A 22,951-nucleotide genomic window follows, 5' to 3' on the forward strand; every position below is an offset into this window, starting at 1 on the left:
GCCCCACACTTCAAGAAAGATGTGGCAAAATTAAAGAATCCAGCAGAGACTGACAAAATAACCACACATTTGGGGAATGTGACTTATAAGAAAAGGCTGAAAGAACTAGGATTATTTACTCTGGAGAGGAGAGGAGAGGAGAGGAGAGGAGAGGAGAGGAGAGGAGAGACCTACTGTGGATTTGATAATAGCTTTCAAACACCAGCACTAGGGACAGACATTCAAAAAGCCTGAGCCTGAATTAATTCAATCTTTGCAGGTTAGTCTAACCTGGCTAGGTTGAACCAGATAGTAACCGCACAAACATCCCAGAAATGCAGGCATGTGCTCAGGCTAGAAGATGGGGGGGGGGGGGTACTAGAGTAGCCCTCCTGTCCTTTCCACAGCACTGAGCAGCAGGTGGGGCATGGCCAGACCCTAGCAGGATGCTCTGATTAGCCCAGCAGGGAATTGATAACACAGTGTTTATTACCCCTAACTCAGTGTTTATCACCCCATTAAGAAAACAACAGAGGGACATTACCAGCTACCTGTTGACTCAGCAGGACTGTAGCCAGCGCGTGGTCTGCTAGCTAATACGCAGACACCGAATTCCTGATTAACAGGGAGTGCTGAGGGGGAGGAGGGAAGCAGCCTGCAGTCTGTGCCAGAGCTGCAGCCAGGGAGCAGAGGAGAGGGGCCAACTCTGCTGTGCAGCAGAGAGCCCCACCCATCCAGAGAGCATGCTGGCATGCTGGGGGTGTCCAGTTAGTCTTAAACTAATAAGGGATCAGGACAGATATTGCATAAAACGGTTTGACCTAAATCAGTTAAGTCTGATACTACATTCAACCGGGTTTATATCAAACCAGTTTCAGCCATTTTCAAACTGGTTTATATGCACTGAACACGTGTTCTGTTACAGCTTTAAACCAGTTTTTGATCACTTAAATCAGTTTATGTGTAATGTCTGTCCCTAGCCCGGAAGAATGGAAGACGGAGACAGACTTTTTCAGGGATGCAGGAGACATGACAAAGAGCAATGCTTTTAGCAGCAAGGGAAATTCAGGTTGGATATTAGAAAGAACTTTCTCACAATAAGGGTGGAGCAAGCTTAACCTGTAAAATCAGCATCCTTGAAAGTTTTCAAGAGCATGTTAGACAGACACTTCCCTGGGATGGTTTTGTCAGAAATAACCCTGCCTTCAGCATGGGGTTGGACGAAGTAAAGTCCCTTCCAACTCTATATTTCTACGATTTTATGGTATGAAAAATAAGTTTGTGTAGTTTTAGAACATTTCGAGTATTAGCAGTAAATCAGCTGTCTATTCTGCTTCATCTTCTGAATTTACTATATCATCAGTAGACCCTTTAAGGTGATTAAATATTATTATCTGAAACAATCAATTTCTTAATTCAAAATGGGAAAACCACATTGTACCCAGATTGTATTATCTATTAAAAATATCCTGTATTTATAGCATTAACAGTGCGCTACAAGCTAAATAGATAAAAAGGGTCTTCTATATACCGTCAAAATCAGGTGAAGTAGGGGAAACAGGACCAAGGGAAACAATGCAATTGGATACTGAGTTTACTGGCTGTTTGCCAGAAAGAACGAGGTGATGCACCTCCTGGCTGGATATGTTACAGCCATTGGTAGGTACAACAAAAGTGGTCCAGTCTCATGGCCTGAGTAATTGAGATTAATAAGAGTTATGGGGCATTTTAAGAAAGGGGACCACGGTAAGGCTGTTCTGGAGGCAAAATAACCTATCAATTTGATGCTATCCCAAAGGAATGCACTGTCTCCATCTGCAGGACTGGAGTTAACCTGAGGAGAGATACTATGGTGGAGGATCATGCAAAAAGTCCGATTAGCAATCCCTTAGAGAAAAGCACTGCCCAGTACCCACTTTACGGAAAGCGCCTTGTTTCCTGCTTCAGTGCTTGAAGAACTATAGGATAAAAAGCTAACCCCCTGGAGACCAAAACTCTCCCTCATGCCAGGCAAATCAATCAAGAACATCTGCTCTAACAAACGAAGGGGAAAGGCCATCTCTGCATGTTAAAAGCACAAAATGACAGCTAGGACTGGACACCAATGTGTAGGCAGCCTTACAAATTTACAGACAGGGGTCATGACCCTTCTACTAACACTGCCATATATTCATGTGAATTAGGGGGCAAGAAAAGATTTATGGGACCAATTCTACTCCCACATTTACTGTAGAGATGTACTTTTAAAATTGAAGGAAAACATCAGACATTGGTTAGATGTTTGATTAATAAAATATGTACAGAAGAATGCTAAATTCTGAGATTAAAAGACATTTGATCCATCACAAAGTCAAACTCTGTGTGGTCTACAACAGGCAGAAAGGAGGAAGTGATAAGCTGCTTGCTCTCAATGACTGACAGAAAATTCACTTTATGCCTCTAGTGACAGGTTCCATTCCATTCACTCATCCTAACTTTTTGTTTCATATGAGAAATTAAAGAGCTTAGACTTCTTTACCCTTTGTGATCCAATTCCTCATTCGCTTCCCAAGCAAACTTTTGTTCATTGCTTAGCCCCAAAATGTCATGTTTTAAAGATTTTATTACACTCCTTTTAATTTATTACTGACTCAGTGGTCACCCAGCTCCCCTTTAATTCCTACAAATACACACACTTGAGTTTAAGTACAAGATATGTTTCAAAAAATGTTCAAGAGACTTGTACATTTTTGAAAGAATGGGACTTTGGTATGGACCTTGCTAATTGTTTCTAACTTTTTAGCATTCTCCAACTTCAGGGTACAGGATCCCCACCTTTGCAGCAGATTTTTCAGTGTTACAACTGGTATCAGTTAATTTCTACTAGACAATTTTCCATATTCTTGCAGTGAAAGAGAAAGAATTCCTATTTCATTTGTAATAACACACTACAATAAAAGCATAATGCTATTTTTGGTAAGTATAGAGATTATATGTCTACAGGTATTGTCACCTTTCTTTAGTACAGTAACAGAAAACATCAGAAAAAATTAGGAAAAGAACACTGTCTGCATAAAACCAGCATAAAAAATTGCATGATGACATTAGATGTAAATAACTTAGGCAGATAGATATTAAAATGAACTTGGAAGCTAGTGCTGACACTATACAATAAATAGAGTTATATGATTACATGTTGGTGATAAAAGTGCCAAAACACATTTGGTAGTCAGGGTATGAAAAGGTAAAGTAATTGAAGGAAATACTGCAAGCACAACAAAGCAGAACCAACAAAAAGCGTTAAAAAGTAGCGTTAAAATACAACAAATGTAAAGCAAAGTAGAATTGAATGTAAGAAAAAATCATTACATTTTACAGGTGAAGAAAACAAATACATTTAAATTAAATATTAATTAAATTAAAATATTTGTTAATAGAAATGAGTTGATCTTACATCTATTATAGTGATCAGTTATAATGATCAATACACATTTTAAGTTTCTGACTATTTAACTTTGTTGGGAACTTTTAGAAGAAAAAAGGAAGATGAATCAGAGGCCAATAAATGAGACCATTGTGCCAATGAACCTTTCACAGTGAAGTATTTGAATAAAAAGAATTATTTCAAAATATTGGTTGTAAGATGCATGCTGTTATAAAGGTGAACCACATTTGCTGTATTGTACAAATAAACTGAAATTGGTGGCCTGCAACTGTCTTCACTAGTGATTCCTGAAAGCCCCATTAGACAAGTAAGGGTTATGGTACACTAGCTTAGACATGAGTGGAAGCTTTTATTATGTTAGTATTATCAATCTATCCACTACAAATTCAAACATGAATAAGAAGGTATAGTATATACTATATTTACTCTAATAGATGAGGAGGTTTTTTCTGCTCAATCAGAATGGGAAAAAAAAGCCCCTCATCTTACATTTGCATACAAGCAAACCTCATTAATTGCACTATCATTAAACTGCTGCCAAAAGCAGCATGTGCTCAGTAACGGAAACCATCTATGTAGGTGATTAAACATAGCCAATACTGAACATAACTATAAAACCCATGGCCCATATGGGTAAATGGTTCCTGTCATGAGTAGGGGTCAAATTAATACATGGATCCTTTGTTTAGGGTATCTGGAGTACACACACACACTGGGCAGTCAGTGCTGACTTTTGGGGTCTCTATGGCTTGAAACACTGTCATCTCTGCTGAGGCCTAGCTGAATGAACTATATGGTAAATCACAAACCTTTTGGCTTTGGATTAATATCACACACAGTTTATACCAGAGGTGGGCAAAATGTGGCCCATGGGCCAGACGTGGCCCGCCAGGTCATTGTATCCGGCCTGCGGGGCCCCTAAAAAAATTTAGAAAATTAATATTTATCTGCCCCTGGCTGCCTGTCATGCGGCCCTCAATGGCTTGCCAAAACTCAGTAAGCAGCCCTTCACCCAAAATAATTGCCCGTCCCTGGTTTATACTATATACGAGTATGTATAAAAGTGCTGCTTAACACTGTGGTTATGGAGTACCTGTGCTAAAATTTGTAGCAGTTTCAAAACAGGTAAATTGTATCAATTCTGGATGAACTAAGTGTACAGGTACCTATAATAATTTGCTTATGTGCATATTACTACAGGGATGTTTATTTCAAAGTCATTGTTCTCAAATTTGCCCCTCGCTTCCATGTGCTTAGGGAGAGCAGGGTCTGCCACTAGGGGAGAAGAAGATGGGGCTGCAGGAGGAAGAAGCTGGGGGGCAGAGGGCAAATGGGCAATCTCAGCCTCCCCCAGATTTATTTTTCCTGCTGTAGCAGTGGGAGGGGGACAAATTCAAGGCAAACTTTCAATAATTAGCTTCCATAGCTGGAAAATTATTACACATCTATACATTTTCCATATATAGATTCTAATTATTGGGGAGAGGGATCATCTTATATTCAAATAAATATGGTAATATATCATTATGAATAACAAGATATTGTCTATAGGTAAAAGGATGAAAAACAAAACAAAAATAGATGTTTGTAAGCCAGAAATTTCAAATATATTAGGATACTAGGATGTTCTCTTTGTCCTTCTCTCATGACATTTATGTCATACCTTTCACTCTAAGCTTTACAGGGATTTTTAAAACCACAATAGTAATTTAAGCCCCAAACTGACATAAACAAGGAAAGTCACTATGCCCCTCTAAAGTAAACATAGCTGGAAGAGCTATGATTAAAAGAATAATGAGCTAAAACCTACATCTACACTATCTAAACTGTGACAAAGTAGATACCAATTAACAGTAGTCTTGTGGCTCCAGCAATTGATTAGGTGTGCAGGGTAACAAAGCAATAAGGTGATGTTTATTCTTTAGTACATTAATATAGTAAGGAAGACTAGTGACATAACAGTGTTTTAGCTAAATGACAAACTTGGTGGCTTATTAAACAGCAACACAGAGCCACAATAACTAACATCTGGTAGCATATACATATCAAATTCTAGTTAAGGAGATCTGTAACTCAAGCTCCAGCATAATCCAAAGTATAAAAGCTGTACAAAGTAAATTTGCCTCATTTCCAAGGAGGCCTTATATTTTTTTACTTATTCTGCTTGGGCCCACAAACTGGTTACCTTCTCTCTTGTATTGATGTAAATAACTTACCTCATACGTCTGTTTATAAGATTAACATAATTTTTATTAAAGTAATGGTCCCCATGGCATTTTCTCTTTGCTATGAGCCCTAAGCATGGGACTGTTACTTAGAACTGGCACCATGCATGTCCCAAGATGAGACCATTTCCATGGAGACTGCTTTCTCACTTTCTGTGCAAGCGCTGATGGGTACTTAGTATACAGGAATGGGTACCTTACATCTTATAATTCCTTGTGCCTGTGAGTAGCCATGCTACATTTTGAGAGTTGGCACAAGCAGAACCATCAGGAAAGACTCTTTAGAGAAAAGATTCATTTTCTTTTCGGTCATACTTAGGCCAAAGAAAATTGGATTTAATACAATATGGAAACTTGCAATTAGCCATTTTCAAAAGAGATTTTAAAATGCTTAGAAGAGGCTAATATGTCTGAGCAGTAGCTATTTTTCTAAAAACTTTACTGTACACCGTTGTGCCAAGCTATAGATTAGACTCAAACTATAATTCAAGTCCATTGTAGAACAATTCTATTTCTTCAATATTTGCTATGCTTGGTATGCTGCTGACATCCTATTTCTTGTCTGCCAGTTTATCCCTCTGGACAACATACTTGTTCATGCACATATGGATCTTGGAATCACTAGAAGCCTATGCCTGTTTTATTGATCCTCCCTGGATTGCTCCAACAACAGTAAAGCAGAATTTCCTAGCAAAAAAATCAATACTACTTTAGATTTAGGTTCCTATAACATCTTTAATAAATTATACACTAATGATTTATTGCCTATTAATTATAAATTAATAAGGAAAACATTTTGGCATGTGATGTAGCACACTGCACTTGGGTGTATGGAAACAGCTTTCTTATTCCCTCTTTCAATAGACATATTGACTAAGTCTTTAGAAATATACTACATTATGCTACTATAAGATATGCTTATCCTATAATTCTGTGAATGGTTACCTGTTGCTTATAGCATTTTACAGTAATTAAATACTTGGCAATCTGCGCTTTTATGACAGAGGGGAAAAGGTATGTAGGAAAAGGAGAGAGAAATTTAGTAACAGATACAAATATTATAGTTTGGAGGACTGACCCTTTGAATACTGGCATTTAATAGACAACCAAATAGTGAAATGAATACCTAATATTAGAGAGTTGCATGTGCATATGCAAAAAGGGCACCAGATGATCTTTTGGAAGGCTCAAATTCAAACATATATCCTACTCACTTTACATTTGCAAATTCAAACTGTCCCATAAAATGCACTGCATTCTGTTAAACCTGGCACTACCCTCGACTGGTTTTACAAAAAGTGGTGGATGGCCACTCAAGCTTAATCAGTTCTGTTCCCCATTGTGTCACTGACTTGGTGTATGACCTTGGCCAAATCATTTCACTTTCCACTGACTACAGTGATTGCTATGATAGCGAGGGCTTGAGCTGCAACAAGTATAAATCAGTTTGTAAAGTGTTTTAGGGTTCTTCTGGATGAAAAGTGCTACATAAACTCAAATAATTAAGGTGCTATCGACAAATCATTTTATTAGAAATTATTTGCAACTGAATCATTTAAAATTAGGCTTCAGATTCTGCTCAGTCCCCTAAGAATCTACACCTATCACCACACCTGTACCAAAAGAGAGTGTTATGCACTTGCCATGTTTAATTCATAATCCACATGCTACTACTATGGAATCTTGGAAGTCGAAAGAATCTTCTCAGTACTATCATATCTATGAAGTAAATTGTGCACGCATGCCACAGCCATGTTTTACATGTTCAGGATGCCACAGATATAGCAATACTTGTACTAAATACAAAAGACTGCTACAAATGTATGGTTACACTTGCAACTTGAACTGTATGCATGTGTTATTGCAATAGGGCCTTTTATTACATAATAAAGTGTAGAGTAATGTCATATGCTTATTGTCAAATAAAGAATGGAAGAGAAGAGAATTGCAATTTTTCTATATTAGCTATTCTAGGAAAAGATGTGCAAATAAGTTTGATTCATGGTTGAACTGAATCTTCTCTGTACCCTTAGGTTTGGATAGGTAACAAATGTTAATTAATGTCAAAAGCACTTTGAAGATGAGATGTGCTACACAAGTACTAAGTATGTTTTTTATTAGCATTTCCTATTACTGAATCTGCTGTGTGATTCATGTCCTTTATGGGTAATATCATTTGTTTTGTTAGGAGAGAATCACTTTAAAACCAAGAAATATTTTGAACTGAAAAAATATGCTTTACTTGTCAACAATAATTAATGGAATAACCAAATGTGAATATGATTTAATTACTAAAGTGACCCAAAATGAGAGCTAAAACCATCATTTTACCTACCACTTCAGTGTTAGGGTATATGATGTTATCAGAGGCCTGACTAAATTTACAGACTAATTTTTAGTTCTTTGACCATTACCCTTCATATATTGCTTACTTAGCATTCATGTATCCTTTACATTTGGATAAGTTATCATAACTTGCACGTACTGTGTACCATACAATATAGTATGAGCATATATAATACATGTACGCTTATGGAATATTTTAAAGTTGTTGACAAGATTTCTAATGTAATAGAAGCCTCAACTAAAATCTTAATGAAAATTAGCAAATTGGGAAACCATTTTCTACTGGTTCAATCCTGAAGAGTACTTAAGGCATTGGTAGCTTAGGGTGCTCAGAATCTCTCAGGAAAAAGGAAATATTTCTGCTGAAGCATGATTGACTGATGTTCTCATATTCTCACCTACATCCCTGCAATCTGAATGAAGTAAAAAAACCAAAACACCGACATTCCAAGAAAGATGATTATGTAACTGACTTCTTCATTATTATCTAAACATTGACGTTTTGGGGGTAGTAAATGGTTAATAGAGTTTTCTTTGACTTGTACCATAATAAAAAGTTGAATATTCTAAATCAGTGCTTTGCATTTCATTTAAATTATCCCTCAGTTTTGTCCATAAGAAAAAGGATTGCATCGCATAAATGCTTCCATATGGAGGGTTATAGGCTATATACACCAGTTGCTACATGAAGTACTATTACTTTTCAGCAGACCAGAGACTGAACATCCCAGGTGGAATGAGGGATGCATCACACTGCTAAAAGAGGGGAACCCCATCTTTGGGCGCACACATTTCTTGCTGTGTAAACCACAAAGCAGCATTAGCTTTTGGTTTAAAAGAAGACACATGCTTGCCCTCAAGGACGGCAAAAAGACACTATGATATCTCTGGGAATTAAAAAGGAAAAACCATGAGATTAAAGTGGTTGTCAACCCTGGATATTATTTCTGACCCTGTGTTACTTGGAGCTGAGCTTTAGCAATAAACTCAAGGTAATCTCAACTCATGATGAAAATGGTTTACCGTATTCTGTTTGGCTTTTATACAGATCCTCTGTTCATCTCCCCATACTAAAATGCCAGCCCCACAAAGATTTGCATATATTCCAGTCATGAATATATTTATAGCACATGTGATTTTTAGGGCATTCTGTCTTAGAAGTTTAGGAAACATCTCTAGTTCTATGTAAACTTCCTCACTTGTTATATGCGTAAACATGCATTTATCTCTAATAAAACAAAAAGCATTGTGAGATATAGCAAGTGACAACAGGCAAAAGCTTAAAATGAAATTCTGGAGTCATGCAAGAACTACAAGTGTTAAGTACTTTGTACACAGAATCCTACGGTAGTTGAAGGGACAGACTCTTCCCTTTCACTCTTGCAATCCCTGGCTTTTCTTAAAAACACCTGAGACCCCCCTTCAAGTCCACCCGCAATTCCTGCTGTCCAATGAAGAGAGCAATAAGACAGCAATGTTGTGGAGCAGACAGGAATCTGCAACTCCCTCTGTATGTGCTCTTCACAGCATGTTTCCCCCACCCCTGCCCTACAGAGATCCAGTATTTTAGCTACATTTTGGATTTTGCCCCGGGGGAGAAGAGCAAGATGGAACTGTTAAGGCTTAGCCCACAGGGATTATAATAAATATTTGAGATCTAGAATATTAGAACTTCTTAACCTGAATGAATCACTGGCGGGCAAATGAGGGAGAAATTGAGTTCTCTTAATCCACAGAAATGCTAAGCCCGCACAACAGTTTTCTGAACTGTTGCTGCCTTTCTGAACAGAGAATACCTGGTTCTCTCAGAATCAAGGCATACATAACCAGTCTATTCATTCTAAAGCATTTGGTTAGCATGGTACACAATTACATTCTTGGGAAATAAACTGAAAACTATTAGTATGCCTGGCTACTTTTTATTGAATCAGATTAATTCCTTAGTCATTTTCAGTTACCTGTTAAGCGTTCATGATAAAAATGTTCCTTGGCAAGTTTGACATCAATAGTAAATGCTTTGCTTTAAGTCACTTTATGATTTTCTCTCCAAAGGAAAACAATGCAAGAAGTGAAGACATTAAAAAGTGCCCAGCACTGAAGAACACAGAAAATCCTACCTCTACTACAGCTTTGGAATCCAGTCGAAAGTTGAAATCTCCAAAGACAAAATACGAAACTTTCTCAAACCGCTGATCTATTATTCTGAAAAGGCATACAAAAACACATTAACTGCTGTCACTGAGCTTTAAATTTATATAAGACAGCACCTATTGTACTATACAAAAAATTCTCCAGGGACTGCAACTGCAAAATGTTAAAGTACTTTAATGCAAGTCATGTATTCACAATTATGTTTTGAATTCGAACACAAACAATATTATTCTTGTAATATAAGAAGCAGTTCTTTTTACTGGATTAAAGCTTCACTATATATGAACAACTGAATTGGATGTGCTGGTTTATGTACTTAAGATGACTTGTAGGTCTGTCTCTGTTTACACAAACCCAGATGTTATGGTATATTTGTTTCTCAATGCCCAGTTAAAATGGGGGAGTTGGATAAGGGCAAACTGCAGTTCAGTCCAGAAAAAGAGGAAAATGATGATCAAAGGACAAGGAGCACATTCTGAGATGACAGTACCTGCCTATTTTGCACCTCTGAAAATCAGATCTTGGTGTTTCAAGTTTGGGACCTAAAAACTGAATCATACAGAATTAGTGGATACTTCTATATTAGAATGTCTGCCTTAAAGTTTCTGTTGTAAGTTTACTCTCTGTAACATAGGGATTGCAATGTTTACCTGTATTTATTCAGCACTCTGAGATTCAGGGATGAAAAACTAGTTTAGAAGTACTATACGCTGTTTATTACTATCAGTGATAATATTGATCTATAATGTCCCCCATGGCTAGATTACGGCTTCCTGAAAAATCATCTCTTTCCTTGTGTACTGACATAACAGTTGAGGAATAGACGTTAAAAATGTTTGTATGCCTATAAGTAGAAAGATCTTTTACTCTGGTATCTACTGCCACCAATTCCATTAACTTTCAGGGTGTGACAAAGTCAAACTCTCTTTTCTGGCCTTTGTTTAGGTGGGAAAGAGCGATGTTTATTTTTTCAAAGAGTTTCATTTTTAAAAAAAATCTTAGGTCAAATATTAATTATTTGCTGCTATTAAACAACTGTACATGCTTCTAGAGATCTTGGTATTGGGCAAATCCTTCAACATTAACAACATAAAATAATTAAATGAGAGTCACTGAATCAACACTTCATTACCTTGAGACAGGAACCAACTAATTAATTTCCTATTATTAACCAACGAGACCATAAAGTAACAAACCAAAATGTTACAGCTACAATTTGAGGGAGGGAGGCCTAGCATATTAGGTGTACAGTACACAAAAAGAAATAACAAGTCTGAGACAATAAATTAGACATATTCTGACAGTAAATATATATATGAGCAGCATGATGCCAAATATCACAGTTTAGTTGAAGCTAAAGACCCACATGGATAGTTAAAGAATTATATAGAAATCCATACTAAGTAGCCTCTGGAACAATAATATCCAGCTAGAAGACGTTTGTTTTAAATGGCTGTAAAAGTTCAAATATATTACACCTATCTGGACATTTCAAAGCTATAAAATAAGAACACATCTCAAAGTTTACAGTGAGATACTATGTTGCTCTTAAAAAAATCCACTACATTTTTAGTTAATGGCAATCTATTACATAAACAATATTATTCCAATGAAAAAATCATGTACACTGAACCTAAGGCAGTGGCTATTTGAAACAGTCTCCTGCAAAGAACTATCCTTTCCTGGTAATAAACCCTCCAAATTCTCCATTCAGCTGACAAAGTATTGTACTTACTATTAATAAATTCTATATACTGTCAATTGCAACCAACCATCAAGAAAAGCCTGTCAGTACTGACCTGTTTGTAACATTAATTTGATTAGTCCCCTCATGGCACTTCAAGTAAAATGAGAGCTTAAAAGTTAAACGATTTAGATTACCACAATTTGCTAACGCTACCATTGCAAAATCCGATATACAATCTGTACACAAGAAAGGATTTGTTTGCATTGCCAACTTCCCCAATTCATATCACAGCTCTGACTTTGTTCAGTGCCATTTACTGCTGGCAAAAGCTGAAAGATATCACTAGAATTACATCAAGGTTTAAAGGAGACGTCTTAAAATAAATTGATATTATGAAGATGATATCTTGGATTTACTATGCAAAGATAAATTTTTCAAACAAACAGTGTGCCATAAGTAGCCATTTAGACTGTCTCTTATATAGATTAACTTGAAAAAAATCAATCAGTTATGATGAACAAATCAGCAGATTAGTTGTGCTTCTAATCAATTAATTAAAATCCAGTTGTTCCATACACTTGCACGTTATCTGATTTAATTGGGAATCGTTTTGAATATAAATCAAAATAATCTTAAAGCTGGAAAATGGTTAATTTTAAAAACTTCTTGATGTCCACACACTTTTTGTTACTGTGCAGTTTTAAAGGCTAAATTAAGCTTAATTGAGGTCCTCAAGTTACTCAAATGACATCAGCATTGAAGGTCTACCTTACAAAGATATTTTTCTTAATTTTCATTCTCAGTCTGATATTTCAACAAATTTCTGTCTGACAACAAACAGTTTTATCTTCCATATTTGAAGCATTATGGAGACATTTATTTTCACAATGTCATGGTTAGTTGTGCAAGAGGCAGAATCCTATTTCATAGATGGGAAGACAAAGGCACAGAAGTAAACTCTTTTCTAACCTCCCAAATGACACAGCAATTGAGAGGTGAAACAAGGAATTGAGAAAAGAGGAGTCATGACTCTGAATTTTGTGGTCACTCCACAAGACATAGATGTGTTCCAGGTTTTTATAAGATTTCCATGCAACTAAACATTTTTACGAATTCCCCAGACAACAGAATATATTCACTTGTGATTGTTAAAAATTCCTATAATGCTTAATAATAGAATACTTACTTTCAAAAATTAAATCAGTCAACAATATAGGTGATCTGGTTCCCTGGTTTCTAGAACTGTTTCTTATTCAAGGGATACCTAAATCTTAGGGCAATTTCAACAATTTGGTGACTCAATGACCCAATTCTGGAATCCTTATAACTGCCTCTTGTCCCAGTGAAAACAATCAGACTAGTTTTAGCAGATCTTGATTAAGGTTGCAGAATCCATTCCAAAGTTGGCAGACAAGGAGATAGTAAAGTAAAATATATAAGTAGTTCTTCTTCTACCAGTCAGTGGAAGAAATAACACTTGCATTCCAGGCACCAGTATGAAATAGGGTCCATGATAAGTCATTATATAACGATGTTTTGAGGGAGGTCATAGATTGAAACAGAGTTACAGCTGGAATGAGAGATCTCTGAAAAAGTGTTCTACTTCTCTTGCCCTTGTCATTTAAACCATCAATCTCCATATCTCATCAAATGTCAATAAAGAAATGACAAGATATCTCTACTTTCTCAGCAAAAGTAAAAAAAGTTTGTTTTCAAGCAAGATAGGAGGGCTTTGAAAGTTACTTTATTTTACTTGAGTATTTACTGTTATCACAATTTCCTTTTGAACATGCCATGAATCAAATAATCCTTTAAAAGGTTGCAGTGAATCACCCAATGGAGTGATAAATCTGAATCATATAAAAAGAAAGCAACCAACCCATGTCACCAGCATTAATTTAATGTTTCTTAGTGGGAGGGTCCAGTGCTATTTCATGCAGCTTTTATTTGCTGTTGGTATCAGATTATCAAAAAGGCCACAACATATATTCAGGTTTTAATCTTTCCTGTAAAAGGTTTTTTGGACAGCTTGTGGTAAGTATGACTAGCAGATAAGTGAATAAAAATTAAAGCTACATAACTATTTTTTCTTACAGTTTTACATAAAAATTCAAACTAAAATCCATTAAGTTTTAAGTTGTATGTCTGTTGTGATACAGAGAGGGCAATGACTGGATTAGAACATAAACTATTGAAAAAGAAACAGTACTTGAATGTAAATATCTCCAAAAAGATTACAAAGTAGATGGGAATAACACTTTCACTACCATAATTACAAAGTATTTCCAGAAGGCAATTCTTATTTGCAAAACATGTCTACATTAATGGATACTAGGATAACAGTTGTAAAAGCTTATTTAAAATTTTAAAGAGGAAACGCTATAAATACAAACTCAAGGTGAACACAACTATAAGGTTGGATGTAATATTAATTCCTGGATTAGATAGACAATTGGTTTATGCTTGACGTTTGGTTATCCTGATGTTCTTTACTTCTTCATACCTGTAAATGTTTTAGTGGGAATAAAATTATTTACTCTTCTGCTGAATCCATTCACAGCATTGACTGTATGAGGAAGTGAAGTCCATGAGATACTAATGTTATTTAATTATCAGTTTTATAAGCAGTCCTTGGTTCTGATATTAATGGTAGTGTAAAATAAAGGATCGATGAGTTTATACTAGTTTTTCAGAGTTGAAAAACTTTATTTTCACTCTCCTTCTGGACTAAATTATTCTTTTTTTCCTACCCATCTCTGGTTATATTGAAAGTTAATCATATGTCAAACCACCTTTGCTGTTCTTCTCTGGTTCTTTACAATCATTGTCACATTTGAAGAAAAATAAATCAAAATGGGAAACCGAAATTCAGATAGGGACAGGTAAGTGCTTGGCTTAGCATCATATTATGAAGCTTTAATTTTACAGGCCAGTATCTTAGTATAAGATTACCCTATTTCTCTCAGTAGGCATTTTTATTTTATTTTTTTCTTAAGCAAAATATGGCACAATATGGGTGCCAACTGAACAAGGCATTTAAGCATGTAGTTCAGTCCCATTGTCGTCAGTGGGTTTTAAGCATTATTCAAGTTAAAAAATATGCTCAAATGTTTGCTCAGTTAATTTACATGCTTAAAAGTTCACAATGTGCTTGAGTGTTTTGCTGAACTGCAGCCATGGCTACAGCATTAGAAACAGTCTCATTGGCAAGTATTTAAATTAAGGTTAAACTACAAAGCAGAGAAGTAAGCGGTCAGATTGGCACCCTGGGTGCAAACCCCAGCAGTCCCAGTCCTCTCATCGGCCTTGTGCCCCATCTCCTTTTCCCTCCTCTGGGAGATGCTGTTTCTGTGGAGGGAGTGGAGAACAGGGAAGGACTGGCGTGGCAGAAGTGATGTGTTGATGCAGCCAGCAGAGGGTTAATGCAAGAACCTTTATGCCCCCCTACCGCCACTGCTGTCAACCAGTGCTACTGAGTCCCGTTGCCATGGGAATGTCACAATACTGAATTCAGTGGCACTTCCCCCATAGCAAAACCCTCCACCTGGCTGGGACCTCTGCCCCCTCTCCGAGTACCGCCCCCTTTAACTCAGATCCTGGGGTTCATACCTCGGTCACCCACTGCTCGTTACAATACAAAGGGCATATCTTCACTGCAAACTGAAGTTGGTTGATCCCTGAGTCTGAGTGGATGGCTTACCTTACCACACTGCAAAGTTAAACTCACATTAGTGTCTAGCATTCGGGCAAAACCTACATGTGTGTATAGGTAGGAATTCTGGGGGCACATTCATACTCAGCACTGACTTACTGAAACAACATGAAACCTTCACCTGAGACCTCTTTCAAATGCCGTAATTTTATGACATCACAAGGTTCCACAGATTTCTGACATTAGACACGGGAACTAGGGGAAACACTATCAGCAGCAAAGTGATTTAGCCAGCACACTTATTGCACAGTGCAAAGTCTTGTGAATGAACAAAGCACTCAGGTTCTGCCTTTAGGTGCCAACGAGTCCAATTAATCTCACCTGAAAGCATAGCAAAACTTAGGCTTTTTGTGAAGACAGAAGCGAGATAAAGGAAGAATCTAAACACAAGCCCAAATTAACAGTAAAAATGAACCCTCACAAGTCAAGTTGGTAAGTCCTTGCCCAGGTAAATATACTGAAATGTAGACATATTTGTAGAATCAAGTACCAATGTTGGGCTAGTGTTATCAATGAGTAGGACGATGAAGGTTTACATTTTAAAATCATCTACAAGATTTAAGAACCTATTCCCATCAAGAATAAAAAAGATTCAAATGAATGCGAATAGGACAATCAAAACCCAAATATCTTTAAAAATCTTAGGCAAAGTGTCAATTACATATAGATCAGAGACAATATGGAGTGTCAAGTGGAACGCTCTGTTAATAATTTTTATATCAGTAATTATTAAAAGTTTTTAAAATTGTTTAGTAATTTATTTTTGCCACTGAATATAAAAATCAACATATACTATACTTATTTAACATACATTTTCCTTTGTAAAGGCATAAGGCCTACTGTATATATGGTATTAGTTCATTCTGGTTAGTTCAGAAAATAACAGGATAAGCAGAGGCATTATTGACTTTCACTTGCTTTTACACTTATCCCTCACATACAGTCACTGAAAGGAGAGTACAAAAAGCAGCTTAATATCAGCAATTTGGTGATGGAGGGAAGCAGTTGAACATGATTCAATGTGACAAGAGGCACAGTGATTTGGCTAAACCATTTCTTGGGACACTCTGTAAGGAGGATCAGCTGCATTATTCCTTTAATAGCCATGTCTAATGCAATAGCCTGGTGGGTTTTGTCCCAAGTCAAGGTATCAGCAGCAGGTCAGAAGGTAACATTCTGTTTACATGATTATTTCCTAAAGCACTTATCTTGCCTTCGGTGTGAAAGTTGACTTTTCTGTTTGTCAGGGGCCCTAAAGAATTGAAGGAATGGGAAAAATTAGCTACACTGAGCTGGAGCTGAATGGAATTAAGTGGGAGGTCTGAGAAAGGCCCGCTGTGGCACTCAGCAGGATACCTTATTAGCCGCGTCATCGCAGTTCATTCAGGCAAACCATAACAGTGTCACCAACATTCCCACACAAAGACAAAGTTCTTTACACAGTCTATAAACATGCTTCCCCTGGCCAATTCATCCTAGTTTGACACTACTGAAAAGAGGGGTTGTTTTAAAAAAAAAAAATAGCAATAACAAAACAAAACAAAAAAACTCCTCAGCTCTGCCAAATGCACTGAATGGGGGATGCAGTGGGGAAGGATGGGCATTGTCATGATTCTTGGGAAGAAACAAAGGTCAAATATTTTATACAGTGATATTTTTTATCATAAAAAGTTGATAGGTTAAATATTATGTGAGATCTACACTTCTACATATCTTTGGGGGGCAGAGATCTCTCCCACTATAACTGTTATATCTTTTATAATATTCACAAAAAGGAATGCAGCAACATTTTAAAAAGTATTAATATTTCTAAAATAATCACAGAATAGCACTTGTGGCAATAAAGTGCATTTAGTCTGCATATACAGACCTGCTAATGGGTCAGTGGCAGTGACAAACACAAAATTAAGAAAATTACAAAAATAACTTGGATTCCTATGTGGTACAGGAGAAATAGTTACTTTACTGCTTTGAAAAGTTTATCTTGCATATTAAATTATAGGAAAAGATATCTGACACAAAAACACAGCTCAGCATCTATAAATTAACGTGCCTGTTCAGAGATACGTACCATATATCTAGCACCATATATCTATATAGCATCCTTTCTTAAATGGAAGGCTTCACCAAACCAGAAATAAGTAGCATGAGAGAGACAAATAGCAGCACAACCTAACTAAAGGCAGTATTCATTTCTGAAGTTAAACCATTTGTCTTCTTCACTGTTAATTTAAGCAGAGCTCTGAATTGAATATTTTCCAATTTTGATTGGAATCTGGTAAAAATAAAACTGAAACCTGTTTCTGTATGCCTGGGCAAAATCTTTTCACATTTCATCTGATCAATGAAGTGTTCACAAAACACTGGAGAGGCTGAAACAATAGGGAAGTTTGCTTACTTGTTATGTGTAATGCAAGACACTGAAGCCCCACTGTTCACAAAAACTAGGGAGTCACACAGTAGTATTTAGAGTGAAGGTCACAGAAAGGTTACTGGACAGAAGACAAAACTAATAGGTATTTAACAATCAGATACAGACTAACTAAAAAATGTTTTACATTATAATTCTGTGTTTGAGATTGTTTTACTGCCAAGAGAAGACATCATTCTTGAAATAGAAAGCTAACAAAACACTAAATATGGGAAAAAAATTAACTTGACTATACTGTTGACTGCTACAAGAGATAATGCCATTAAATTTGCAAATGAACTATGTACGGAGCACTAAGGTTATAGTTTTATAATTGAATGCATCCTTAAAAGCCAAAAAGCGTTAATAACAATTCCTGCAGTGACTTCTGATGGAAAGCAAAGGAACAACTACAGTGAAATCTCTCTTATACAACCATAGCCACATCAAGGCACTGAGGCTAGGGGCAGAAGTTTCACATAAACTGGTTTAAATAATCAGAAACTGGTTTAAAACTGTAACAGAACAGAAGCTCAGTGCACATAAACCAGTTTCAAAATGCCTGAAACTGGTTTAAAATAAACCTGGCTGAATGTAGTATCAGACTTAACTGATTTGGGTCAAACCACTTTATGAAACTTCTGTCCCAGACCCTTTCCTGGTTCAAGTTAAATCAGAGTCCTCCAGCATCCCAGCATGCTTTCCAGCTCTGGGCTGGGCTGTCTGCTCCAGCAGAGAAGGGTTGGGGGAGGGGAGAGAGAGGGGAGGCAGGGACTGCCCCACCTCCCCCCCAGACAAACTCTACTTCCCCTACTCAAACTTACTACTGGCTGTGTCTATGGACTGCGACTCCCAGAGGCACTTGGAAGCAGCCCCTGCCTGTGCCTGGAAGCAAGAAGAGTCCTGCTGCTGTGACTCTGGAGTGCAAATTCCAGACACCTTCGGGGCAGCAGGAAGTGAACACACAGCCTATGCTGGCTGTGCGCCAGAGAGCCATGCTCTAGAACCCCCTGGTGTCTGGCCTGAGGCACTGCAGGCATGTGGCTGAATTTCCTGAATCAAAAGTAAATGTGTGTTCAGTTGTTACTCAGTTTAATCTCTGCATTTTTGACTAACCTGCAAATACTGAATCGATTCAGCCTTGGGCTTTTCGACTGTCTGTATTTAGCCTAAAGGTCACAGCATCAGAGGGAGAGTTAAGGTTCAGCTTACACATCACCAAAGACAGGAGTCCTGTGTGACTTCAAGGTTTTCATTGATCTCACTTTGACTACAAAGATTTTCAATGCTTAAGAAACGTTTTAAAAATCTTTGAAAAACAGGGATCTCTACTTCCTTCCTGTGTAGTTTCTTTGATGCTCACAGCTGCCTGGATCTTTATGTATGCATCTCATATTCTCTATAGAATACATTAGAGACAGAATCCAGAAATAATGATTAATTTTTAAGAAAAGTTAACTGGTGACAGTCTAAGTGTACCTAAAAAGACCTGTAATGTAAGTGCTTTCACTGGCATGTCCCAAATGTTGTAATACTGTCATTAAAAGGCTAAACTTTATCATATCTCTATGCTGTTTCTTTTTGATATAATAGCTAAAACCTATTAATAATATCAAAACATCTCAAAAGGTCAAGCAGCAAACAGCAAGATGAAAGGAGTTGTCAAGGAGCTTAGGCAATCATCTTAGTACTCAAGGCATTTGCCAGGATGGTTTAACTAATATGTGATGTTCACTTTTAATTTCAATATAGTGCCATTTGGGCAAAAAAGCTGTATTTTTTAATTAATTACCATGTCAGTAGCTATTAAGATTAAAAGAAAGACCACATCAATAATAAATACTTAATCCAAAGAAAGGATTACAAGAAGAGCAATAAAAATCAATTTTAGAGCTGGAAAATTGTGACTTTTTCTAGTTTGCCTGGTATTTTCATTATATTGACAAAACCATGATCTTACCTGACACTGACATTCGCCTAATGTAATAGCAGCCATGTATAATGATGTAAGTACTTGTCAATTTTACTACAGAAGAACAAAATTCTGTTACAGCGAGGTTAGGAAATTCTCTTGCTCTTCATGAGATATAAAACATTTATGAATTTAAGAAACTGGGAAAATTGTGCGTCTTTCTTCAGTTTACTTTGACTAAAGCTTTCAAATAAACATGTATATATCCTACCCTTAAAAAGGACCAGATCAAAGAGAAATATTCCCAGCATCCCTGCTCCTGGCCTTTAAACAGCCCCCTAATCTTGCCCAACTTATCATCAGAAGTAAATTCTCTGCTGATCAACAGGCACCTAATGGGACCCAGACCTCCTTAACAATAAATGCAAGACCTGTCAACTCATGTCTACTGCCACAATAATTAACACTCTCAACAAGAAAATCATCAGAATCCCCACACCATACACATGTCTATCCCAGAATGTAGTAGACCTCATCTAGTGCACCAACTGCCCTCATGGAAACTATGCAAGTGAAAACAGAAAAGAACTATGCACAAGAATGAATGATTAGCCCAAAAAAGATAAAGGGCAGAGACACTAGAACACAGGTAGAACATTTTTCATAGAAAATTACTCCCAGTCTGACCTCACAGTTCTTGTACTCAAAGGAAATTTACAAAATATTGAAAGATAGTCAAGAAATGAGCCTGGGAAGAAGTCATTAGCCTGTTCGACACTATGGGCGCTTACACAAGTAACATTTTATTGCATGATCAAGCCTTTGGAAGTGCTCTACAGCCATGATGTAACACATGTGCACAGCTGCAGGGTGCTTTTAAAATGGCCAATTGCACCAAAAATTAATCCTGGTCAAATGAGGTATTAGATGAAGATGCTCTAAAGCAGAGTGCCTTAGGGAACTTTTATTCCCTCCAGGGTTAATTTTTTGTGCTTCACAGGGCTGCCAGCAGAGGAAGGAGGGGGAGAGGGAGGGAGAGGGAGCAGCAGGCAGCTGCCGGCTGGGATTTGCCTGGCCAGAGCTGGGAGAAGGCAAGAAGAGGGGAGTGGAACAGAGCTCCCTTGCCTTGTGGTCTCCTCTAGTTACTCTGGCTGTGGTATTTGGGAGAGCCAGACCAGGCCTGCAAGACGAGGGGGCTCCGTTCCACTCCCACCCCTCCCAGTTCTGACCAGGCAAAGCCCAGCTGGTAATACCTGCTGGGGTGGCAGGGAGGCAGGGTTGTGGAGGGCGGGGGCATTCAGCAACCTCCTTGGAGGCAGCTGGACCACCCCACCCCCCTGCTGGCCAGGGCTGGTGCAGGCAGGCTTGAGCCCCCCTGACCCAACAGGTAAACATCTGTGGGATTGGGGGGCGGGCTCTAACTCAAGGTGCTTTGTGGAAAGCACCATGAGTTACAGCACGGGCCCTAAATGTCTGTAGGCACCCTAAGAATCAGAGACCTAACAGATTAATGCTTCTCAGCCAGGGCCTGGAGTACTTGTGGTACCACATGATCTTTTGAAGAGAGCCACAAGGTGTTAGGAGATAAGTGCAAGCTCAGGCTCCTGGATGCCTGGCCATTGCACCCTCCTCTCCCCCACCAGCACCTGGCCCCTCTGAAAGGAGGCAAGCAATGGAATAAATACATTAGTTTTTGAAATGGGGTACTGCTCAATTTACAAAAGATGTGGAGGGATTCCTCGACTCAAAGGAGGGGTGCCTTGAGGCTAAAAAGGTTAAGGACCACTGACACAGACAATAACTTCTTGGCCCATTATAATCTACCTGATACTCACTGAGTTCTGCACTTTGCAGGTGATAATGACCTTCCTGAATGATCTTGTTCTTCCACGATCAGATTTTTACTGCATTTCTCTGGTCCGTTAGCTACCTGATAACTTCTAACTAATATGCGATTAGTTGGCTACTTGATAACTGCCTACTATGTCATACCTTGTTTTTACTTACATATGGATTTTAAACAGGTTTTTGTTCCACCTACTACTTAGCTGTGTAGTGAGTGCTTCTCTTCCAGAGACCCGAGGGAGGGTATTGTGATACTCAAAATCTTGTCTGAGCATATTGCAACTATGCAATTCGCCCAGTAGAGCATATCACCCACAAAAATTCTTGCCTGTCAAATAAACATGTGTAACATTTAGCTTTCATGATATGTATGCTTATTCATCAACAGACAGTAGATTCTTGGTGTGTCTTAATATGCAGAAAATATCTAGGTAGTAGACAATATATCACAGGGTATATTGATATGTATCAGTATATCAAACACTATAAAAAGATTAAATAGCATCACCACTACTATATCTGAAAACCCTCCAATATCAATGTACCACACACATTTTAAAATACAGTATAACCTCATAAATCTGGATATAAAAAATCCAGAATTATCAAAAATCTGGCACCTTTTTAAAACTATACTCCATCAAGAAGTAGCGGTGGCCAGTCCCAGAACAGTGGAGGGGGAAGCTTGCACACGGCGGCTGCCGCCGCCATCCACCAACCTACACCACTGCTCCACGTGCAGCTGCTGCACCAGGACCAGCAACCACTACCACCCCCTCCTCCCCCACCACTCTGGGACTGGCTGCCACTCCAGTTTAAAAAATTCAGAGTTTTCACATTTCCAGTAGGCGCTCAATCCCAAGCATGCCAGATTCATGAGGTTATACCATAGTCCTTTCCATGGGTGATTGGTGCCTCCCAGGTCTGGGCGGGGGGGAGGCACAAGTGGCGACTGGCCAATTGCCAACGGGGGGGGGGTCCCCCACAGCCAATCATCAAGCCCAGAAATGCCAGGGCGGCATACCTGGAAGTGCCAAAGGCACTTCCCTCAGCACCCCCACTTCCGAGCCAGCACTCTCGGAGGGGGGGGGGACAAGTGCTCCACCTGCTCCCCCTGCCCATTGCCTAAATGCAGAGCGCTCGCTCTCAAGGGGGGCACCAGCACTCTCAGGGAGTGCATGTGCACCCCTGTGCACACCCTAGCATCACCACTGGTCCTTTCTATGCAAAATTTCAGGAGACAGACCATTTTAGAATAAA

General features: G+C 38.1%; 1 protein-coding gene across 3 annotated transcripts in view; it reads right to left on the reverse strand.

The window, feature by feature from the left end:
- INPP5A (inositol polyphosphate-5-phosphatase A) overlaps positions 1–22,951 on the reverse strand; it is a 457,340-nt gene that overhangs the window by 106,457 nt on the left and 327,932 nt on the right. For all 3 annotated transcript variants that reach the window (XM_014607835.3, XM_019484184.2, XM_059730011.1), the window contains exon 9: positions 10,092–10,176. In XM_014607835.3, coding sequence (XP_014463321.1) covers positions 10,092–10,176 — 85 coding nt within the window. The remainder of the gene's footprint in view (positions 1–10,091; positions 10,177–22,951) is intronic.

Source organism: Alligator mississippiensis, chromosome 6 (assembly GCF_030867095.1).
Source record: "Alligator mississippiensis isolate rAllMis1 chromosome 6, rAllMis1, whole genome shotgun sequence".
NCBI lineage: Eukaryota > Metazoa > Chordata > Crocodylia > Alligatoridae > Alligator > Alligator mississippiensis.